Raw genomic sequence first — 16,306 nt, forward strand, 5'->3', positions numbered from 1 at the left:
AATAAACAGAGGGAGGTTAAGAAAAGTATAGGAAATGGAGAAGCCAAAGAATTTATATGTACAACCCAGGGACATGAACTAAGGAAAGGGGAATGCTGGTGGGGCGCTATGCAGGTTGAAGAGAAAAAAAAGGAAGAAAAAAATAGGACAGTTGTAATAGCATAATAAATAAAATATATTTTTTAAAAAAGAATATATGTATGTAAAAGAACCTAAGTGTTAAGTTCTAATACATATTAGTTCCCTAACCCAACCCAAATATCTATAATAATCGAACTCTGTTTATATAACAGAATGTTCTAATATCAGTACTTTTTAAAAACTTATTGATATTAGAGAGAAAGAGAAACATCAATTTGTTGTTCCACCTAATTATGCATTCATTGGGTGACTCTTGTATGTGCCTTGACCAGGGGTGGAACTCTTAACCTTGGTTTAATGGGAGAAGGCTCTAACCACTGAGCACAACCCAGCTGGGACCCAATATCAGTACTTTTCAATCACTCTTCAACACTGTTAAATACAACTATGTGTAGCAATACATGACATTAATGGCCCAATTAAAAGACTTGCTGTGCAAAATTTTAAGAGAACAAAACCTACAGTTACAACTTTTAACCAATTATATGAACTTTTATGCAAAGATTGTATAAGCTTTGTCATGTATTTTAACCCAATAAATTCAGTAAGATGTCTTTCAATAGCATCAGTCAAGAAATTTATCCTAAAAAAAACCTATATATGTCTTTTTAAAACATGAAAGCCATTATTTTTTAAGGCAGTGCACCTTAAATTCTTTACAAAATATTACAGGAGATACAATAAAAATGTTTAACAATCTAAGATAAAATTCAACTCTGATTTATTCAGGGAAAATAATTGGTCTGTTCTTTTGCTTCTCTCTTAAGAATGCTTTTGAGAATAAGCAAACTAGGCTGTTAATATCCTATTCAAACTCATGAAACTCTCCCAATTTATTTTAAAATCTCTTCTGAAACCTTATTCTCATACCTTTGAAAAGACACTAGGTGGCATTAGAAACAAGTTCCTCTTTTAAAACAGAAGAATGGAACATACAGCAATTCTCAAGTTAAAATCCTTACTAAGTTAAATGCTTCACTGTCTTATATTATTTGCCCTTTCACAAATAAATTGTTCCTGCTTCCCTACATTATTTTTTGCTCCCTGCACTTTCTTGTGTGATGTACAACATCCAAATTCCTATCTATAGTTCTAAAACTAATCTCCTTTACTCAAAATGTCTATTTCTAACTCTTTATCTAACAAGTGGATACCACATGCAGAAGAACAAATATGGACCCCCACTTCACACCATATACAAAAATTAACTCAAAATGGATTAGTGAAGTAAATGTAAGAACCAAAACTGTAAATGTCAAAGTAAAAAGCATAAGGGTAAATCTTCCTGAACTTTTATCTGGCAATGAATTCTTAAATATGAGACAAAAAGTACAAGCAAGAAAAGAAAATGGATAAATCTGACTTCCCCCAAAATTTTATATATCAACGAACATAATTGAAATTGAAAAGACATATATAAAATAAAGGAAAGTATTTGCAAATCATATCATGGATAAGGGTCTAGCATCCAGTATAAATAAAAAACTATTACAATTCAACAAGAAAAAGAAAAACAGAATTTTTTGCTTTATTTTAAATATTTTTAATATTTCAATTAGTTGACATATAATGTTATATTAGTTTCAAGTGTACAACCCAGTGATTGGATATTATGTAACTTTCTGGGTGATTATCCAAACCCAACACCAAACATACTTATTAGAATATTACTGACAATATTTCCTATGCTGTACTTTACAATCCTGTGACTGTTTGGATACAACCAATTTGTATGTCTTAATCCCTTCACCTTTTTCACCCAGTCCCCCAAACCCCCTCACATCTAGCAACCAATTAAATGTTCTCTGTATCTATAAGTCTGTTTCTGATTTGCTTGTTTGTTTGTTTTTAGATTAAATTGTTGATATGTATTTATTGCCAAATTATTATTCATATTCTATTTTTCTTCATTTTTTTCCTCACTCACGGACATTTGTCATTGCTTGTAGAGATAGGAAGAAGGAAGAGAGAAAGAGAAGCATTAATGCAACAGAGAAACATCAACAATAATAGGTCACTGACCAGGGATTAAAACTGCAACCTAGGCATTTGCCCTGACTGGGAATCAAACCTGCAACATTTTGGTGTATGGATGACACTCCAACCAAATGAGCCACATTGGTAAGTGCTCTTCTTCTTAAAGATGATCCTTTAACAATTCATGTAATACTGGTTTCATGGTGATGAACTCCTTTTAGCTTTTCCTTGTTTGGGAAGCTCTTTATACATCTTTGAATTCTAAATGATGCCTTTGCATAGCAGAGAGATCTTAGTCACAAGTCCTTGCTTTTCAACACTTTGAATATTTCTTGCCACTCCTTTCTGACTTACAGTTTTTGTTGAGAAATCAGCTGACAGTCTTTGGGAGCTCCCGAGTAGGTAACTACTTGCTTTTCTCTTGCTGCTGTTAAGATTCTTTCTTTGCGGACTTCCGGCCAAGATGGAGGCATAGGGAGACACACTGTGCCTCTTCGCACAACCAAAATAAGGACAACAACAATTTAAAAAGAAAATAACAACCAGAACTGACAGAAAATTGAACTGTATGGATGTCAGACAACCAAGAAGAAAAAATAGACACATTCATCCAGACCGGTAAGTGGGGTGGAGTCAGGCAGCCAGACAGGGAGGGGTGTCAGCACAAAAAGTGGTGGTACCAGGCACGAAAGGCACCTCAGGCACACAAGACAGCAGCAGGCGGATCCTGGGCACACAGGTGGCGGCTGGCAGAACCTGGGCATGGGGTGACAACTGGCAGACCCAGTGAGGCAGTAAATGTAAAGTGAGGCACTGTGCACAAGGCAGCTGACCAGGTAGCCCCACATTCTCATACAGATAAACCAGGCGAAACTGGGGAGAAAGACAGACGGCACAACCCAGGGTCTCCGTGCATGGAAATAAAGCCCCAAAACACTGATTAAAAACACCTGTGGGGGTTGAGGCGCAGGGAGAGACTCACAGCCTCAGAGGAAAATTTGTGGGAGAAACCCACAGGGTCCTAGAACATATATAAGCCCACCAACACAGGAATCAGCACCAAAAAAGCCCAGTTTGCTAAGGAGAAGCGGCGGAGCGGACCAAAATCCGACAGAGACCAGAGCAAGCACCATTGTTCCCTCTCAACCCCACCCCCACATATAGCATCACAACCCAGAAACTGGGTTGTCCCACCCTGGTGAACACCTAAGGCTCCGCCCCTCGCTATGTAACAGGAGCAACCAGACCAAAAAATTATGGCCCAAACAGAAGAACAAATCAAAGCCCCAGAGCCAATACTTTTAAGCGACCAAGAGATAGCCAACCTATCAGATTCGCAGTTCAAAACACTGGTGATCAGGATGCTCACAGAACTGGTTGATTTTGGTCACAATTTAGATGAAAAAATGAACGCTACACTAAGTGAAATGAAGAAAAATGCACAGGAAACCAATAGTGATGGAAAGTAAACTGGGACTCAAATCAATGGAGTGGACCAGAAGGAAGAAAGAAACAACCAAACAGAAAAGAAGAAGCAAGAATTCAAAGATGAATTCAAACAAGAATTTAAAGATGTCCAGGAACCTTCAGGACATCTTTAAACGTTCCAACATCCTAATTATAGGGGTACCAGAAGAGGAAGAGGAAGAGAAACAAGTGGAAAATGTACTTGAACAAATAATAAAGGAGAACTTCCCCAATCTGGAAAAGGAAATAGACTTCCAGGAAGTCCAGGAAGCTCAGAGTGTCCCAAAGAAAGTGGACCCAAGGAGAAACACATCAAGGCACATCATAATCGCATTACCCAAGATTAAAATGGAGAGAATCCTAGAAGCAGCAAGAGATAAGGGGACAGTCACCTACAAATGAGTTCCCATCAGATTGTCAGCTCATTTCTCAAAAGAGACCTTGCAGGCAAGAAGGAGTAGGAAAGAATTATTCCAAGTCATGAAATCCAAAAACCTACAGCCAAGACTGCTCTATCCAGCAAAGCTTTCATTTAGAATGGAAGGACAGATAAAGTGCTTCTCAGACTAGGTCAAGTTCAAGGAGTTCATCACCACCAAGCCCTTATGATATAAAATGTTAAAGGGACTTGTCTAAGAAAAAGAAGATAAAAAATATGAACAATAAAAGGACAGCAAACTCACAGTTATTAACAACCACACCTAAAACAAAAGCAAACTAAGCGGACAGCTAGAACAGAAGCGGGGCCACAGAAATGAAGATCCCATGGAGGGTTAGCAACAGGGGAGTGGGAGGAGGAGAAGGGGGGTAGAAGGTACAGAGAATAAATAGCATAGATGATGGGGAGAAAATAGATGGGGGGAGGCCAAGAGTAATGTGGGAAATGTAGAAGCTAAAGAACTTATGACACATGGACATGAACTACAGGGGGGACTGTAGGTCAGAGGGGGTGTGCAGGGTGGAGGGGAAGAAGGGGGGAAATGGGACAACTGTAATGGCATGATCAATAAAATATATTATAAAAAATGCAAAGTTACAGCTGCTGAAAGGTAAGACTGAAAGGGGAAGTCGCTGAATTTGGAATCTTTATAATACAGAAATAGGTAAAACAAATATCTATGGGTGCTTCTCTTTGAAGGCATATATGGAAATTAAAGAATAATCAGAAGAATGCCTGGAAAAGGTTCTAAGTAATATCTTGAATTTTTAATTCCTTTAAAAGCATATGTGTAACCTCTAAAGAGTTCTTAAATATTATTAAATTAAAAATACAACAATAATCAAAGTCACAATGTGATATCACTTAACACCCACTAGAATGGCTATATTGTTTAAGAAAACAGAAAATAACAAGTATTGATGAAGATGTAGAAAAATGAGAAACCTCGGACATTGCTGATAGGAATGCAAAATGATGTTGCCATTGTGGAAAACAGTTTAGTAGTTCTCAAAAAGTTACACACATAATTACCAGGTGACCTAACAACTGTACCCCTAGGTACATACCCAAAAGAACTGAAATCAGGAACTCAAACAAATTCTGTACTTGAATGCTCATAGCAACACTATTCACAATAGCCAAAAGGTAGAAACAACCCTAATGTCCATTGACAAATGAATGAATGAACAAAATGTGGTATATCCCTACAATGGGATCCTATTATGCCATAAAAAGGAATAAAATACTGATACATGATGTAATGTGGATAAACCTCAAAAACATTATGCTAAATGAAAGAAGACAAACACAAAGTCACACATATTATATAATTCCATTTACATAAAATATCCAGAATAGGTAATCCATAAATAGAGAACACAAATTGGTAGTTGTCAGGTGAAGGTAAAGGTGAAATGAGAGTGACTTTCTAATGAATCAAGATTTTTTTCTTTTAGAGTGATGGAAATGTCTTGGAATTTGACTGTCATTTTTCAAAATTTATATTTCCCTCTGTTAAATCTCATTTTGCTCATTCTCCTTGAACCATCATTTCTGTCTGTGAGGCTCTCACTGAATTTATCATTCAACTTGGGAAGTGGCATCAGCATACGTAATAAGCATTTCTTCTATGCCTTTACCCAGTAAGTTGATTTTTTTTAAATCTCTTCATAAATATATCTGGATGCCCTTGAAATGAAAATATTTGCTACATTAAGGTTTTTAACTATCCATTCTCCAAACTCTAGTCAAGTCTAGCTTCCTGCAAGTTATCTCCACAATAATTATACCCAGTACAATTACTGTCCCCCTTTTAGTTATTTTTTAAGTCATAATGAACATTTCATTAAAGGTTATTTTTTATTTAAAAATTAGTTGTTTTGCCCTGGCTGGTGAGGCTCAGTGGACTGAGTGCCAGCCTGAGAATGAAAAAGTAGGGGGTTCGATTCCCAGTCAGGGCACATGCCTGGATTGCAGGCCAGGTCCCAAGTAGAGGGTGTACAAGAGGCAACCACACATTAACGTTTCTCTTCCCCTCTTCTCCCCCCATCCCCTCTCTCTAAACAATAAATAAATTTTTTAAAAAGATAAAAATTAGTTGTTTTGATATATGTGAATCTTGTTGACCCAAAAATTATTTGGAGGCTGGGTATATGTACTATATAAGAGGTCTAACTGAAAAAAGTCCAGCCATTGTTAATATTATGAGAACAGTTTACACGATATTGATGTAACCTGGCAGCCAAGGAGAGTAGACAGGAATGTGCAAGCAGGAACAAGGGCAACTTCACTGTACTTGTCAGTGGGGGCAGTAGACGCTATTGAGTGAACATGTGTATTGTGTGGCCATCACATTCAAAATGACTAAGGGAGTAAAGCAATAAATCTGCATCAAATTTTGCATTAACCTTGAACATTCCATCACAGAAACTATTTGAATGATTCAGAAGGACACAGCTATGGGTACCCGGTGATTGGCAGCTTCATCATGACAATGTACCCACTCATTCCTCATATCTTGTGCAGTTTTTGATGAAACATCAAATTATCAAGGTGACTCAGCCTGCCTATAGCCCATATTTGGTACGCTACAATTTCTGGCTTTTCCCAAAACTAAAACCACCTCTGAAAGGGAAGAGATTTCAGACCATCCATGAGATTCAGGAGAATACAATGGGGCAGCTGATGGTGATTGGGAAAACTGTGTGAGGTCCCATGGTGCCCACTTTGAAAGGGACTGAGGTGCCATTGTCCTATGTACAGTGTTTCTTGTATCTTGTATCTTCTTCAGTAAATGTCTCCATTTTTCATAGTACATGACTGGATGCCTTCTGGACAGAGCTTGTGTATGTATAATGTCTCTATTCACAAAAGAGATTATACTGAGGACAGATTTTTCAGAAATGTCACAGCCATAAGTATGCTAAATGAAAGAAGCCAGACAAAAAAGACACATATATTATGTAATTTAATTTCTATAAAATGGCCCTGGCTGGCATAGCTCAGTGGATTGAGTGCGGGCCTGCAAACCACATGATTGCGGTTTGATTCCCAGTCAGGGCACATGCCTGGGTTGCAGGCCAGTTCCGAGCAGGGGGCTCACGAGAGGCAACCATACATTGATATTTCTCTCTCTCTCTCCTTCCCTTCCCCTCTAAAGGTAAATAAAATCTTTATTACAAAAATATTAAAAATAAAATAAAATAAAATGTACAGAATAGGCAAATCTATAGAAATGAAAAGTAGATTAGTAGTTACATAGGGTTGGAAGGGGTGAGAAGATAAGGAGGTGGCAGCTAAAGGGTACATGGATTTTTTTCTGAAGTGCTGAAAATATTTAAAATTAACTACAAGGATGGCTGCACATATATGTGAATATACTAAAAATCACTGAATTGATGAATTCTATGTATGATATGTGAATTATATCTCAATAAGGTTTTTTGTTTTTAAAGTAATTCAGGAATACTCTACTTCAGTTGATCTGGATCAGCAGTCCCCAACCTTTTTGCCACCAAAGACCAGTTTTGTGGAAGACAGTTTTTCCCCAGACCAGGAGAGGGTAAAGGTGGTTTCAGGATGATTCAACCACATTACATTCAAGCTCACCTCCTGCTGTGCATCCCAGTTCCTAACAGGTCAGGACTGGTACCAGTCCATGGCCCAGAGGTTGGGGACCCCTGGTCTAGACTAAGGAATTCCCTCTGCAACATACCACATTAAAATGAAACATTCTGCCCTGGCTGGTGTAGCCCAGTGGATTAAACACAGGCCTGCGAACAAGGGATTGCGGTTCAATTCCCAGTCAGAGCACATGCCTAGGTTGCAGGCCAGTTCCTGGCAGAGGATGCACAATAGGCAACCACACATTGATATTTTTCTCTCTCTCTCCTTCCCTTCCCCTCTAAAAATAAATATATAAAATCTTTTTTAAAAAAATGAAACATTCTGTCCCCTCTACCAGCACCCTCAGCTGGTAAAGCATGAAACTCTTAAAATAAAACATTCAGCTTTACCTTAGTGGCAATAATTCTCAAAAGGGTGCATGTTAGAAGCTATATGATACTTTAAAGAAAATATAGATGCCTGGGACCATGCCATAACTACTAGATCAAAATCTCTATGAAGGTACATGGTGCTATATTTTTTAAAATTCCAGAGGTTAAAAGGTAGGAGAGGAAAGATGGGCTTTAAGATATGTTAACAACAAGTAAAAAAATCTGAATACAGTCCCTTGTTAAATACTATTATTTAAATTGGAATCAAACTTCCTGGATCTGATCATACAATATAGTTATTTAGGAGACTGTCCTTGATCTTAAGAGAAACACTTAAGGGTGAGGCATCATAATGTCTATGATTTGCTTTGAACACTTTCAGGAAAAAAAGTTAAATACATACACAAAGATAAAAAGTGTAATATAAAATTACAACAAAACTGGTCAATGTAAGTAATCTTTTATGGGTATTCACTGTACCATTCTTTCCATTCTTCTGTAGGTTTGAAATGTTCAAAATAAAAAGTTGGGGAAGGAGGGAAGTTTCTGATCCTGATTCTCTCTGTGGCCTAAGAACCACAAACTTCAGGTCATATAATGAAATCTTTTGGTCCAAAAATTAACTTTTTACCTACTGTAAAAAGACTTCTTTCCCTATTCCAACTTCCCAGAATGAACAAGGAATGTTCATTAATGAACAAGGAATGTTCACAAAGCTTTCTTCTCCATGTATGCCAACTCAAAAGACTCATACTCCCACAGAGTGTATTAGATTGTAATTTAATGGGGACAGGTTTCTGTTATTGTACCCTACAAACACTAGTGTGCTTTGTTCTACAGAAAGAGGGGAAAGTGTGAGACCAGCAGAAAATCAGTGAGTGTGGTAAGTCAAGTGGCAGGGCCTCAGAGGGTAAAAGGGCACAAGACGCAATCACAGGCAGAAAACCACCCGCCAGGAGTACGCAGTTTACCCTTTGTTAGGTCCTGTCTATCACAGAAAGCTGAGACAAAGGAAAGGCTCATTCTTTCATTCAGTATATACTGAAATTCCCAATGCATGCAAAACTGTTTCCTATCTCATGTAATAAACATGTATACCACAGAGTTGTACACAGAAGCAACATGACTTGGTGAGATTTAGAATCATGTCTGTAAGAAAACTCTTTCCCAGGAAATATATTCATCAAAGTCACAATCATACTGAATCTTTTTTATAATTCTCAGTACACAATTAGTATCAGTGACAATGTAAGAGTACAATCAGAATACATCCAAATTCCATTCTTTTTCTATTCTTCACTCTGAGAAAGTAAACTACTCAAATCCTAAAAAGAAAAATAATTGATGTGGCAATTACAAATGACAATCAAGAATTTATTCATAAAACAAGGGACCATCTTTACTAAGACTTACCAAGCCCGCAGTAAGAGAAGGCGCAGACTGTCCAAGGGACTGGTTCCTCATTCGAACCAGGTTTGATGCTTCTCCTGAAGACTGCCACGTCACCTGTCCCACACTGCTATGTACACTGCTGGACAAGGGAAGCAGCTGCTTACCTTCAAACATAAGGTTTGGAAAATATACTTGTAATTATGGATTAATTAGTTAATGAAAAAATACAATGATATCAAGTGGATAAAAGTATATTGATGTAAAACAAAGTTCCTCCATATCCATTTCAGAATCTGTAACCCTTTAAAAATTCGAACAGGAACTATTTAAAAATTCTCTATAATATCCACCACCATGCTACTCTCTACCCCATATCCTGAGACCCAACCTAGCAGGCTGGTTTTCCAGTCTCTTCCATCCTACTTAGTTTCTCACCAACTCAATGCAACATGAGTAGAGCTGACAGATTCTCCTAGACAAGTTTGGCCCTTAGGTTTCCTGAAGACAAACACGGAATCCATACTACTCTCACAAGACTCCATGTATTTGGCCAGGACTGACTACCTTAAACCCATTGAAAGCCTACAAGAAAGTCACTTAATAAAGACTGAGTATCTAGAATTACAACAACTTTCTAACTGAGATACAAGTCCCAGTTCAGCCCCTTCCTTCACATCATTCTTCACATCACTGGTAGTTATCGAACCAAAACAAACGGGATCATGTCTTTCCCTTCCTTAAAAACTTCTAAAGAAGTAAGCCAAACTTTTAAAATACTAAAAGGATCCTCCATAAATTCAGATTATCTAACTGGCCTCATCTCCTTCCAGTGTTCCATACCCATTCACGGCACTTCAATATCATGCCCTGCACTTCCACGTGACTTTATCCTGGTTATCCTATCCACTTGGAAACCTTCCTCTCCCTGACAAAATCCTATTCATCATGGAAATACCCACTAGAATAAAGATATGAGCAACAAGAGATTTTGGGTTGGTTTTTCTACCACAAACTCTTTTACTACAAACAAAATGTGATGGAACCTATTTAGAAGACAATCCAGAAAAACTTATTAAAATTTTAACTTGAATATATTTAGATCCAGCATTCCACTTGTAAAAGTGTAGTATAAAGAAAAAGAAAAAAAAACAGTAGACCAGAATGTTCACCTTAGTGATTCTCATCATAATACTAGAAATAAGGCAAATGTTCATTACAAGTTAAAGAAATAATAATATCTCCACATAATGAAATACTGAAACCAATAAAAATAATGAAGCACTCAACATAGTGCTCATTATTTCTCCTGTAGTCAGGAGAAAAATGTTCAATATTTCCTATCGAGTGAAAAAAGCAGAAGGTAGGTAGCATATCATCCCATTTCTTATTTTAAAGTAAAAAAGTTTGGATATATTTATATAAAATTTTTAATGTATGTTTACGTTTAATGGCGTATATATAAGTGGTTTGGAGGGAGGGAAAGAAGGAAGTAAAATTAAGGGCTTTTCCCTTTCTCCTACAATATCTGCCAGGTTGTCAGAGTCCTGGCCAAGCTCCAGACAGGTGCAAATCAGCCAGTTGTAAACTTTGGACAGAGGCAGCACCAAGATGACTTGAAAGGAGCGCATCCTTGGCCCTCCTAAAGAGAGAAAATCAGTGGCAGGTGGAGAGTCTGCATATGAAGTTTTCAGATACCTTCACCTGAAGGGTGAAGAAACCTGCCTCCATCAGGACCTCAGATGTGTGACAGTCAGCCCTCTGTGCCACCAAGGTAAGTAATGGTTGAAAGAAACTACTGTCAATGGGCTTTGGCATTGAAATTTTGGATCACATCTCAAATTTTAATCAGGAAAACAAAACCCTAGAGGAATAAATTCTGCAGACCCCGAAGAGTGACTAAAAGGAGGCTCAGTGCCTAGGAATTCACACAAAGGAAAACCACCTGAATATTTATGTAAATATACTGCAGGACATGTGGCGACACAGACTACTGATAACATTTACTGTATATTGATCATGTACCAGAATTGCTAAATTCATTCTATGTATCTCTTAATCCCCTCAATGGCCCTACAAGGTACATGCTGTTATTTGCTCAAGGTCACGCATTTAGTGGGTCCAGGAATTATTCTGGTGTTCAATGAATCTGTCTCTCCAAAGCTAGTGGTTTGTTTAGGGCTTTCACGTATAGTGCCCCCAAGTCTTTCCAACTAATTCTCATAAATATATACTTGTCTTCTCCAGTCACCAACCTCATTCAGACTAAGATCCTTCGGGGACAACTGAAATGTCTGTCTTCTTACTTCCAGTGTCTTTACAACTATTACAAATGCCAAATACCTTATTTCAGGCAATCAGCATCTGAGCCACTCTTGTTGCAGCTTGAGGATCCTTTTTGCTCTTAACATACACAGAACATGTACAGACATAACCTTTAGCTTTTAAAAAGAGTCCCCATCTACTTCATTCTTCCTCTCATACACACCACCCATGATGAGCCTCATACCCGTGAGTCTCAGGTTTTTTAAAACGTCCCTCTGGAGAGCCTAAATGGATCACACATCCCCACCCCTAGGCTTGCCCTGTAATAGGGTTTATCACATCCTGTTAAAGCTCTTCAATGCCTGCCCTACTAAACTATAGATTCGATGAGGGTCAGAATAAGAATTTCAGGCCATTTAAAAATTCCTTGAAGAAAGATGGTGTCTGTGACGTAGGAGAGGGACTCAGCACAGAAACCTGGCAGCTGTCCCTTCATCTCTCTCCCCAGAGCCACAAACCTCAGTCTCCCCTCACAGGACTCTAGCCCACTCTATCCTCTCTCAGCCAGAGCCCAGGTTCCTGAAAGCAGAAAAGACCCAAGGCTACCATTTGGCTCACATATGACATCAGATGATCCTAATCTATGAACCGGAAAATCCAGAAGCCAATAAGCTTTTCTCACTTAACAAAGATATGTTGTTAATGGAGGAAGCTTAAAATCTTGAGGAAGGTGATTAAGACAGTGAAGAAGACAGCAGTGGTGAGGGTAAAGAGAAAAAGCAGTCAGAAGGTAAGTGAAGAAAGCTCTAATGAATGTGAAGAGCGGTGATGAAAATGGCTACTAGAGTTTAATCTACATGTATTTTTATTACTGTGTAATGTGGAAATAGAGAGTTGCAAATCAATCAATAAATAAAAATACCTCAAGACTTTACATTTTGGGGGGATGAGAGTGAAATCAGGTTCCCTTATTAGTTTCACATATATACTGCTATATACCTTCTAAATTAGGGGGTAAAGACTTTAATAGAGCCCTAGCTGGGTGGCTCAGTTGCTTGGAATATGGTCCCATACACCAAAAACATTACAGGTTCAATCCCTGGTCAGGGTACACAAGAATCAATCAAAGAAAGCATAAATAAGTGGTAGAATAAATCAATCCATTCTCCCTCTCCCTTCCTCTACCTCTCTAAAATCAATCAATTTTTTAAGTACCAATTCAGTTGGTATACCTTTAAATATTCACAACATAGTACCACATTTAAAAAAAAAATTAGGTACTTACCTGACAAAGAACTGGCCAGGCTTCCTCTCCATAACTTACAGTCATCCTGACTAAGTTGTCGCTGAAGTTTAGCTTTTCCAGTGGATGAAAATATGTCAGGATTACTGAGCTTCCGGAAGAGCAGGGGACTAAGTCCAGGTATCACACCCTTCAAAGAGAAAAAAATAAAACATAAGTCTTTAATGCCTTTTCTGAAAGTGTCTATAAGTTTATATTAAACATCTCTACATACCAAACTGATCTAGAAAGTACTAAGACAAGCCCTAAACAGTATAGCTCAGTTGGTTGAGCATGGTCCCAAAAAGTGAAAGGTAGCCAGTTAGATTCCCAGTCAGGGCACATACCTGGGTTGCAGCCTGGGTCCCCAATTGGGGGCATGCAAGAGGCAACCACACATTGATATTTCTCCCCTGTTCTTTCTCTCTCCCTTCCCCTCTTTCTAAAAATAAATAAGATCCTTTATTTTAAAGATTTTATTCATTTATCTTTAGAGGGCAAGGGAAGGAGAGAGGGAGAGAAATATCAATGTATGGTTGCTTCTCATGTATCCCCCACTGGGAACTGGCCTGCAACCCAGGCATGCGCCCTGACGGGGAATCGAACTGCCATCCCTTAGCTCGCAGGCCTGTGCTCAGTCCACCGAGCCACACCAGCCGAGGCTAAATAAGACCTTTTTAAGTACTAAGATAAAATGAGAAGCATAAAGAGAAATACATGAATCTGTGTTACCAGCCATGTAAACAAGACTCAAGTAAATGGTATCATGGCCAATACTAGAAGCCACAGGGACAAAAATGGAAAAATGTTCACTTCCTTGAGAAAAGATTTTTTTAAAGGCCTCTAAGGTCATATACTGTGATTGGCAGGTACACAAACATGGGAAGGCACTAATGTTGGTTAGTGGTGGCTATCTGGAATATACTTTACAAATGACTAAGCACAAAGAGAGAAGTGAAGCTAATGAAGAAAAATATCGATAGAAGGAAAAGGTATTTTTAATTGGTAGTAAATGTATAAAAGGATAAAGGGATATTCAGGCACTGTGTAATTAAAGAAACTGATGTGAGCCGTGAGAAAGGAGAATTGGAAGCAGTAGTTAATACAAAAAGATAAGGCAGCAAAGCAACCTAAATACCCACTATTTGGTATGTCAAGAATGAAACAGTACCTATGCATCAAGAAGAAACCATGGATGGAAGCAGGGTTTGGGCACTAATGCTAGTAACCCACAAAAAAGGCCTGGCCACTCACAGAAACAACACACCTAGCAAGAAGATCTGGGTAGAGGAAAATGAAAAGGCTTGGAAGATCAAACTGAAGTAATATCCTACGTAAAGGCAATACCAAAGGCAAAGGTCCCATCCCATAAAAGAGCCGGCACTTGACTAGATGACTGTCACACCAAATGGATGAACAATTAGTCAAGATTTTTTTGAAAGACATAACCAAGCAACCCAGAAAGTCCCTGTGCTCCCTTCCAGTCACTACCCAGATCCCTCCAGAATAACCACTGTCCAGGCGTAGAACTGGATAGATTATATAAAGTGAAAACCTTTATATGAATTACTCAGTATGAACTGTTCTGTGCCTTGTGTCTTTTGCTCAACTAGACTAAACTTTAAAAAATAGCAGAACATTATTGAGTTTATCCAATAAGTCATTAAGGGACAGGATAGGAGAATGAAGCAAACACGACAAAACCACAAGTAACCCAAGAGAGAAAGAAAAAGGTCATGGGAAGTAGAACGTCCTTACTGACTTCCATACTAACTTGCTTCTTGCAGTTCTCCAGTTACCATTTCTAATTGCTTATAAGGTCCAGCCAGACTTCATGTTTTCAGGATCAATGGGATACCACAGTACCCTTATAATGAGTTCTTCCTTTCTACTTAAACAAGATCAAATTGGTTTCTGTCACTTCTATGATCAAATAATTCCTAATCAAAACAGGAAATTAACCTTGAGGAGGAGGAGGAGCCTAGAATGACTAGCAGGTTTCTGACTTAGGGGGTATGCTTTCAAGCCTGGATACAGAAAACAAAACAAGTTTATGAATAAAACCCTGCTATGACAATAGTAAAAATTATCATAACTAAAAATTACAGTACATTTCCAATAACTATTATGGGAGTTATAAATGTTTAATCGGGAAGACTAGGGAAAGAGAGGGAATGGGAGGGGAGGGGAGGGAAGGGGACAGGGATAGCTCTTTTCAAATACATGAGGGCTATCTCCTAAGAGAGTAATCTTCTTACTGCAGAGGCCAGAATTAGAACTACTGGATGAAATAACAAAAGGGTGAGTTAGAAGAAAGAACTGTCTAACAGTGAATAGGCCACCTTAAAAAGAAATGGACTGTGCCAATAGAAATACTGGAAAAGGTAAAAGTTGGCCTAAAGCACTCAACTCTCAAAATGTGGTCCCCAGGCTAGCAGCAACAGCCTCACTGTGAACTTATTAGAAACACAAATTCTCAGGCCCCACCCCAAACCTACTAAATCAGAAATTCTGGGGGAGGATGTTACATACACAGTCCCTGGGAGCAAAGGGGAGTCTTCCCCCATTGGCCAAGATGGTGGCATAGGGAGGTTCTTACACTGAGCACTCCAAAAGCCAGAAAGATGAATGGACTGATCCCCAGTGCATCCAAAGCTATCAATATAATTGCATAGCAAAAAAGTGCCCCCTCCCATCCCTATAAGAATTGTGGGCTTAAGCAGGAAGGAGAATTGCCTTTGAGAAGGGAGTCCACCATTCTCCCAGGTCTCATGGCACCTAGATAAGGCCCTCCCCTTTTGCACCAGCACCTGTCTGATAAGTCTGGCTATTTTGGGGCAGAAAGCTGAAACTACCTTTTCAGTTATAAGGAGAGACCAGCAATCTGCAAGGTAACAAGGCCACCAAGTGATTCTGAAGCATGCTAACATTTGAACACTGCCAGACTAGGTCAAAAACTTTCACTATGATGCCACCACACAGATATGTTGATCAATTGTGAAGATTGTATCATAAGTGACACATGCACCTCTACCAAGGACCAAACCTGAAATCCAAAAATGTCCCCTGACCAGAAATCAAAGTGGTGAGCTTCCATTTTACAGGATGATGCTTAACAGAGCCACATGGTTTGGGCCCTACGCACTTCTTGATGTGGAGGCAATCCTGAAGACATCAGCCAGTGTCCCCAGTGTGGGACTCTGGTACTTGTTTTCAGAAGAAGCAAAACAGATCTTTGCAAATCTTTGTTTATGTGTGTTCTAACTTTTCTGGGGACTACCTGAAGGACTGACGCATGGCACTTATCTCTATTTCACCAGATTTTGCTCAATGTAGAAAAGCAGCAGG

The 16,306-nt window shown here is 38.6% G+C and overlaps 1 protein-coding gene across 9 annotated transcripts in view; it reads right to left on the reverse strand.

Moving 5' to 3' along the window:
• The window catches only part of MAST2 (microtubule associated serine/threonine kinase 2), a 162,462-nt gene that overhangs the window by 130,186 nt on the left and 15,970 nt on the right, over nucleotides 1-16,306 (reverse strand). For all 9 annotated transcript variants that reach the window (XM_037039521.1, XM_037039519.1, XM_037039522.1 and 6 more), the window contains exons 2-3: nucleotides 12,962-13,109; nucleotides 9,436-9,578 (exon numbers count right to left, since the gene is read on the reverse strand). In XM_037039521.1, the coding sequence (XP_036895416.1) occupies nucleotides 9,436-9,578; nucleotides 12,962-13,109 (291 nt within the window). The remainder of the gene's footprint in view (nucleotides 1-9,435; nucleotides 9,579-12,961; nucleotides 13,110-16,306) is intronic.

Source organism: Sturnira hondurensis, unplaced genomic scaffold (genome assembly GCF_014824575.4).
Source record: "Sturnira hondurensis isolate 20B ecotype Veracruz unplaced genomic scaffold, ASM1482457v3 Scaffold0025376, whole genome shotgun sequence".
NCBI classification, from domain to species: Eukaryota; Metazoa; Chordata; class Mammalia; order Chiroptera; family Phyllostomidae; genus Sturnira; species Sturnira hondurensis.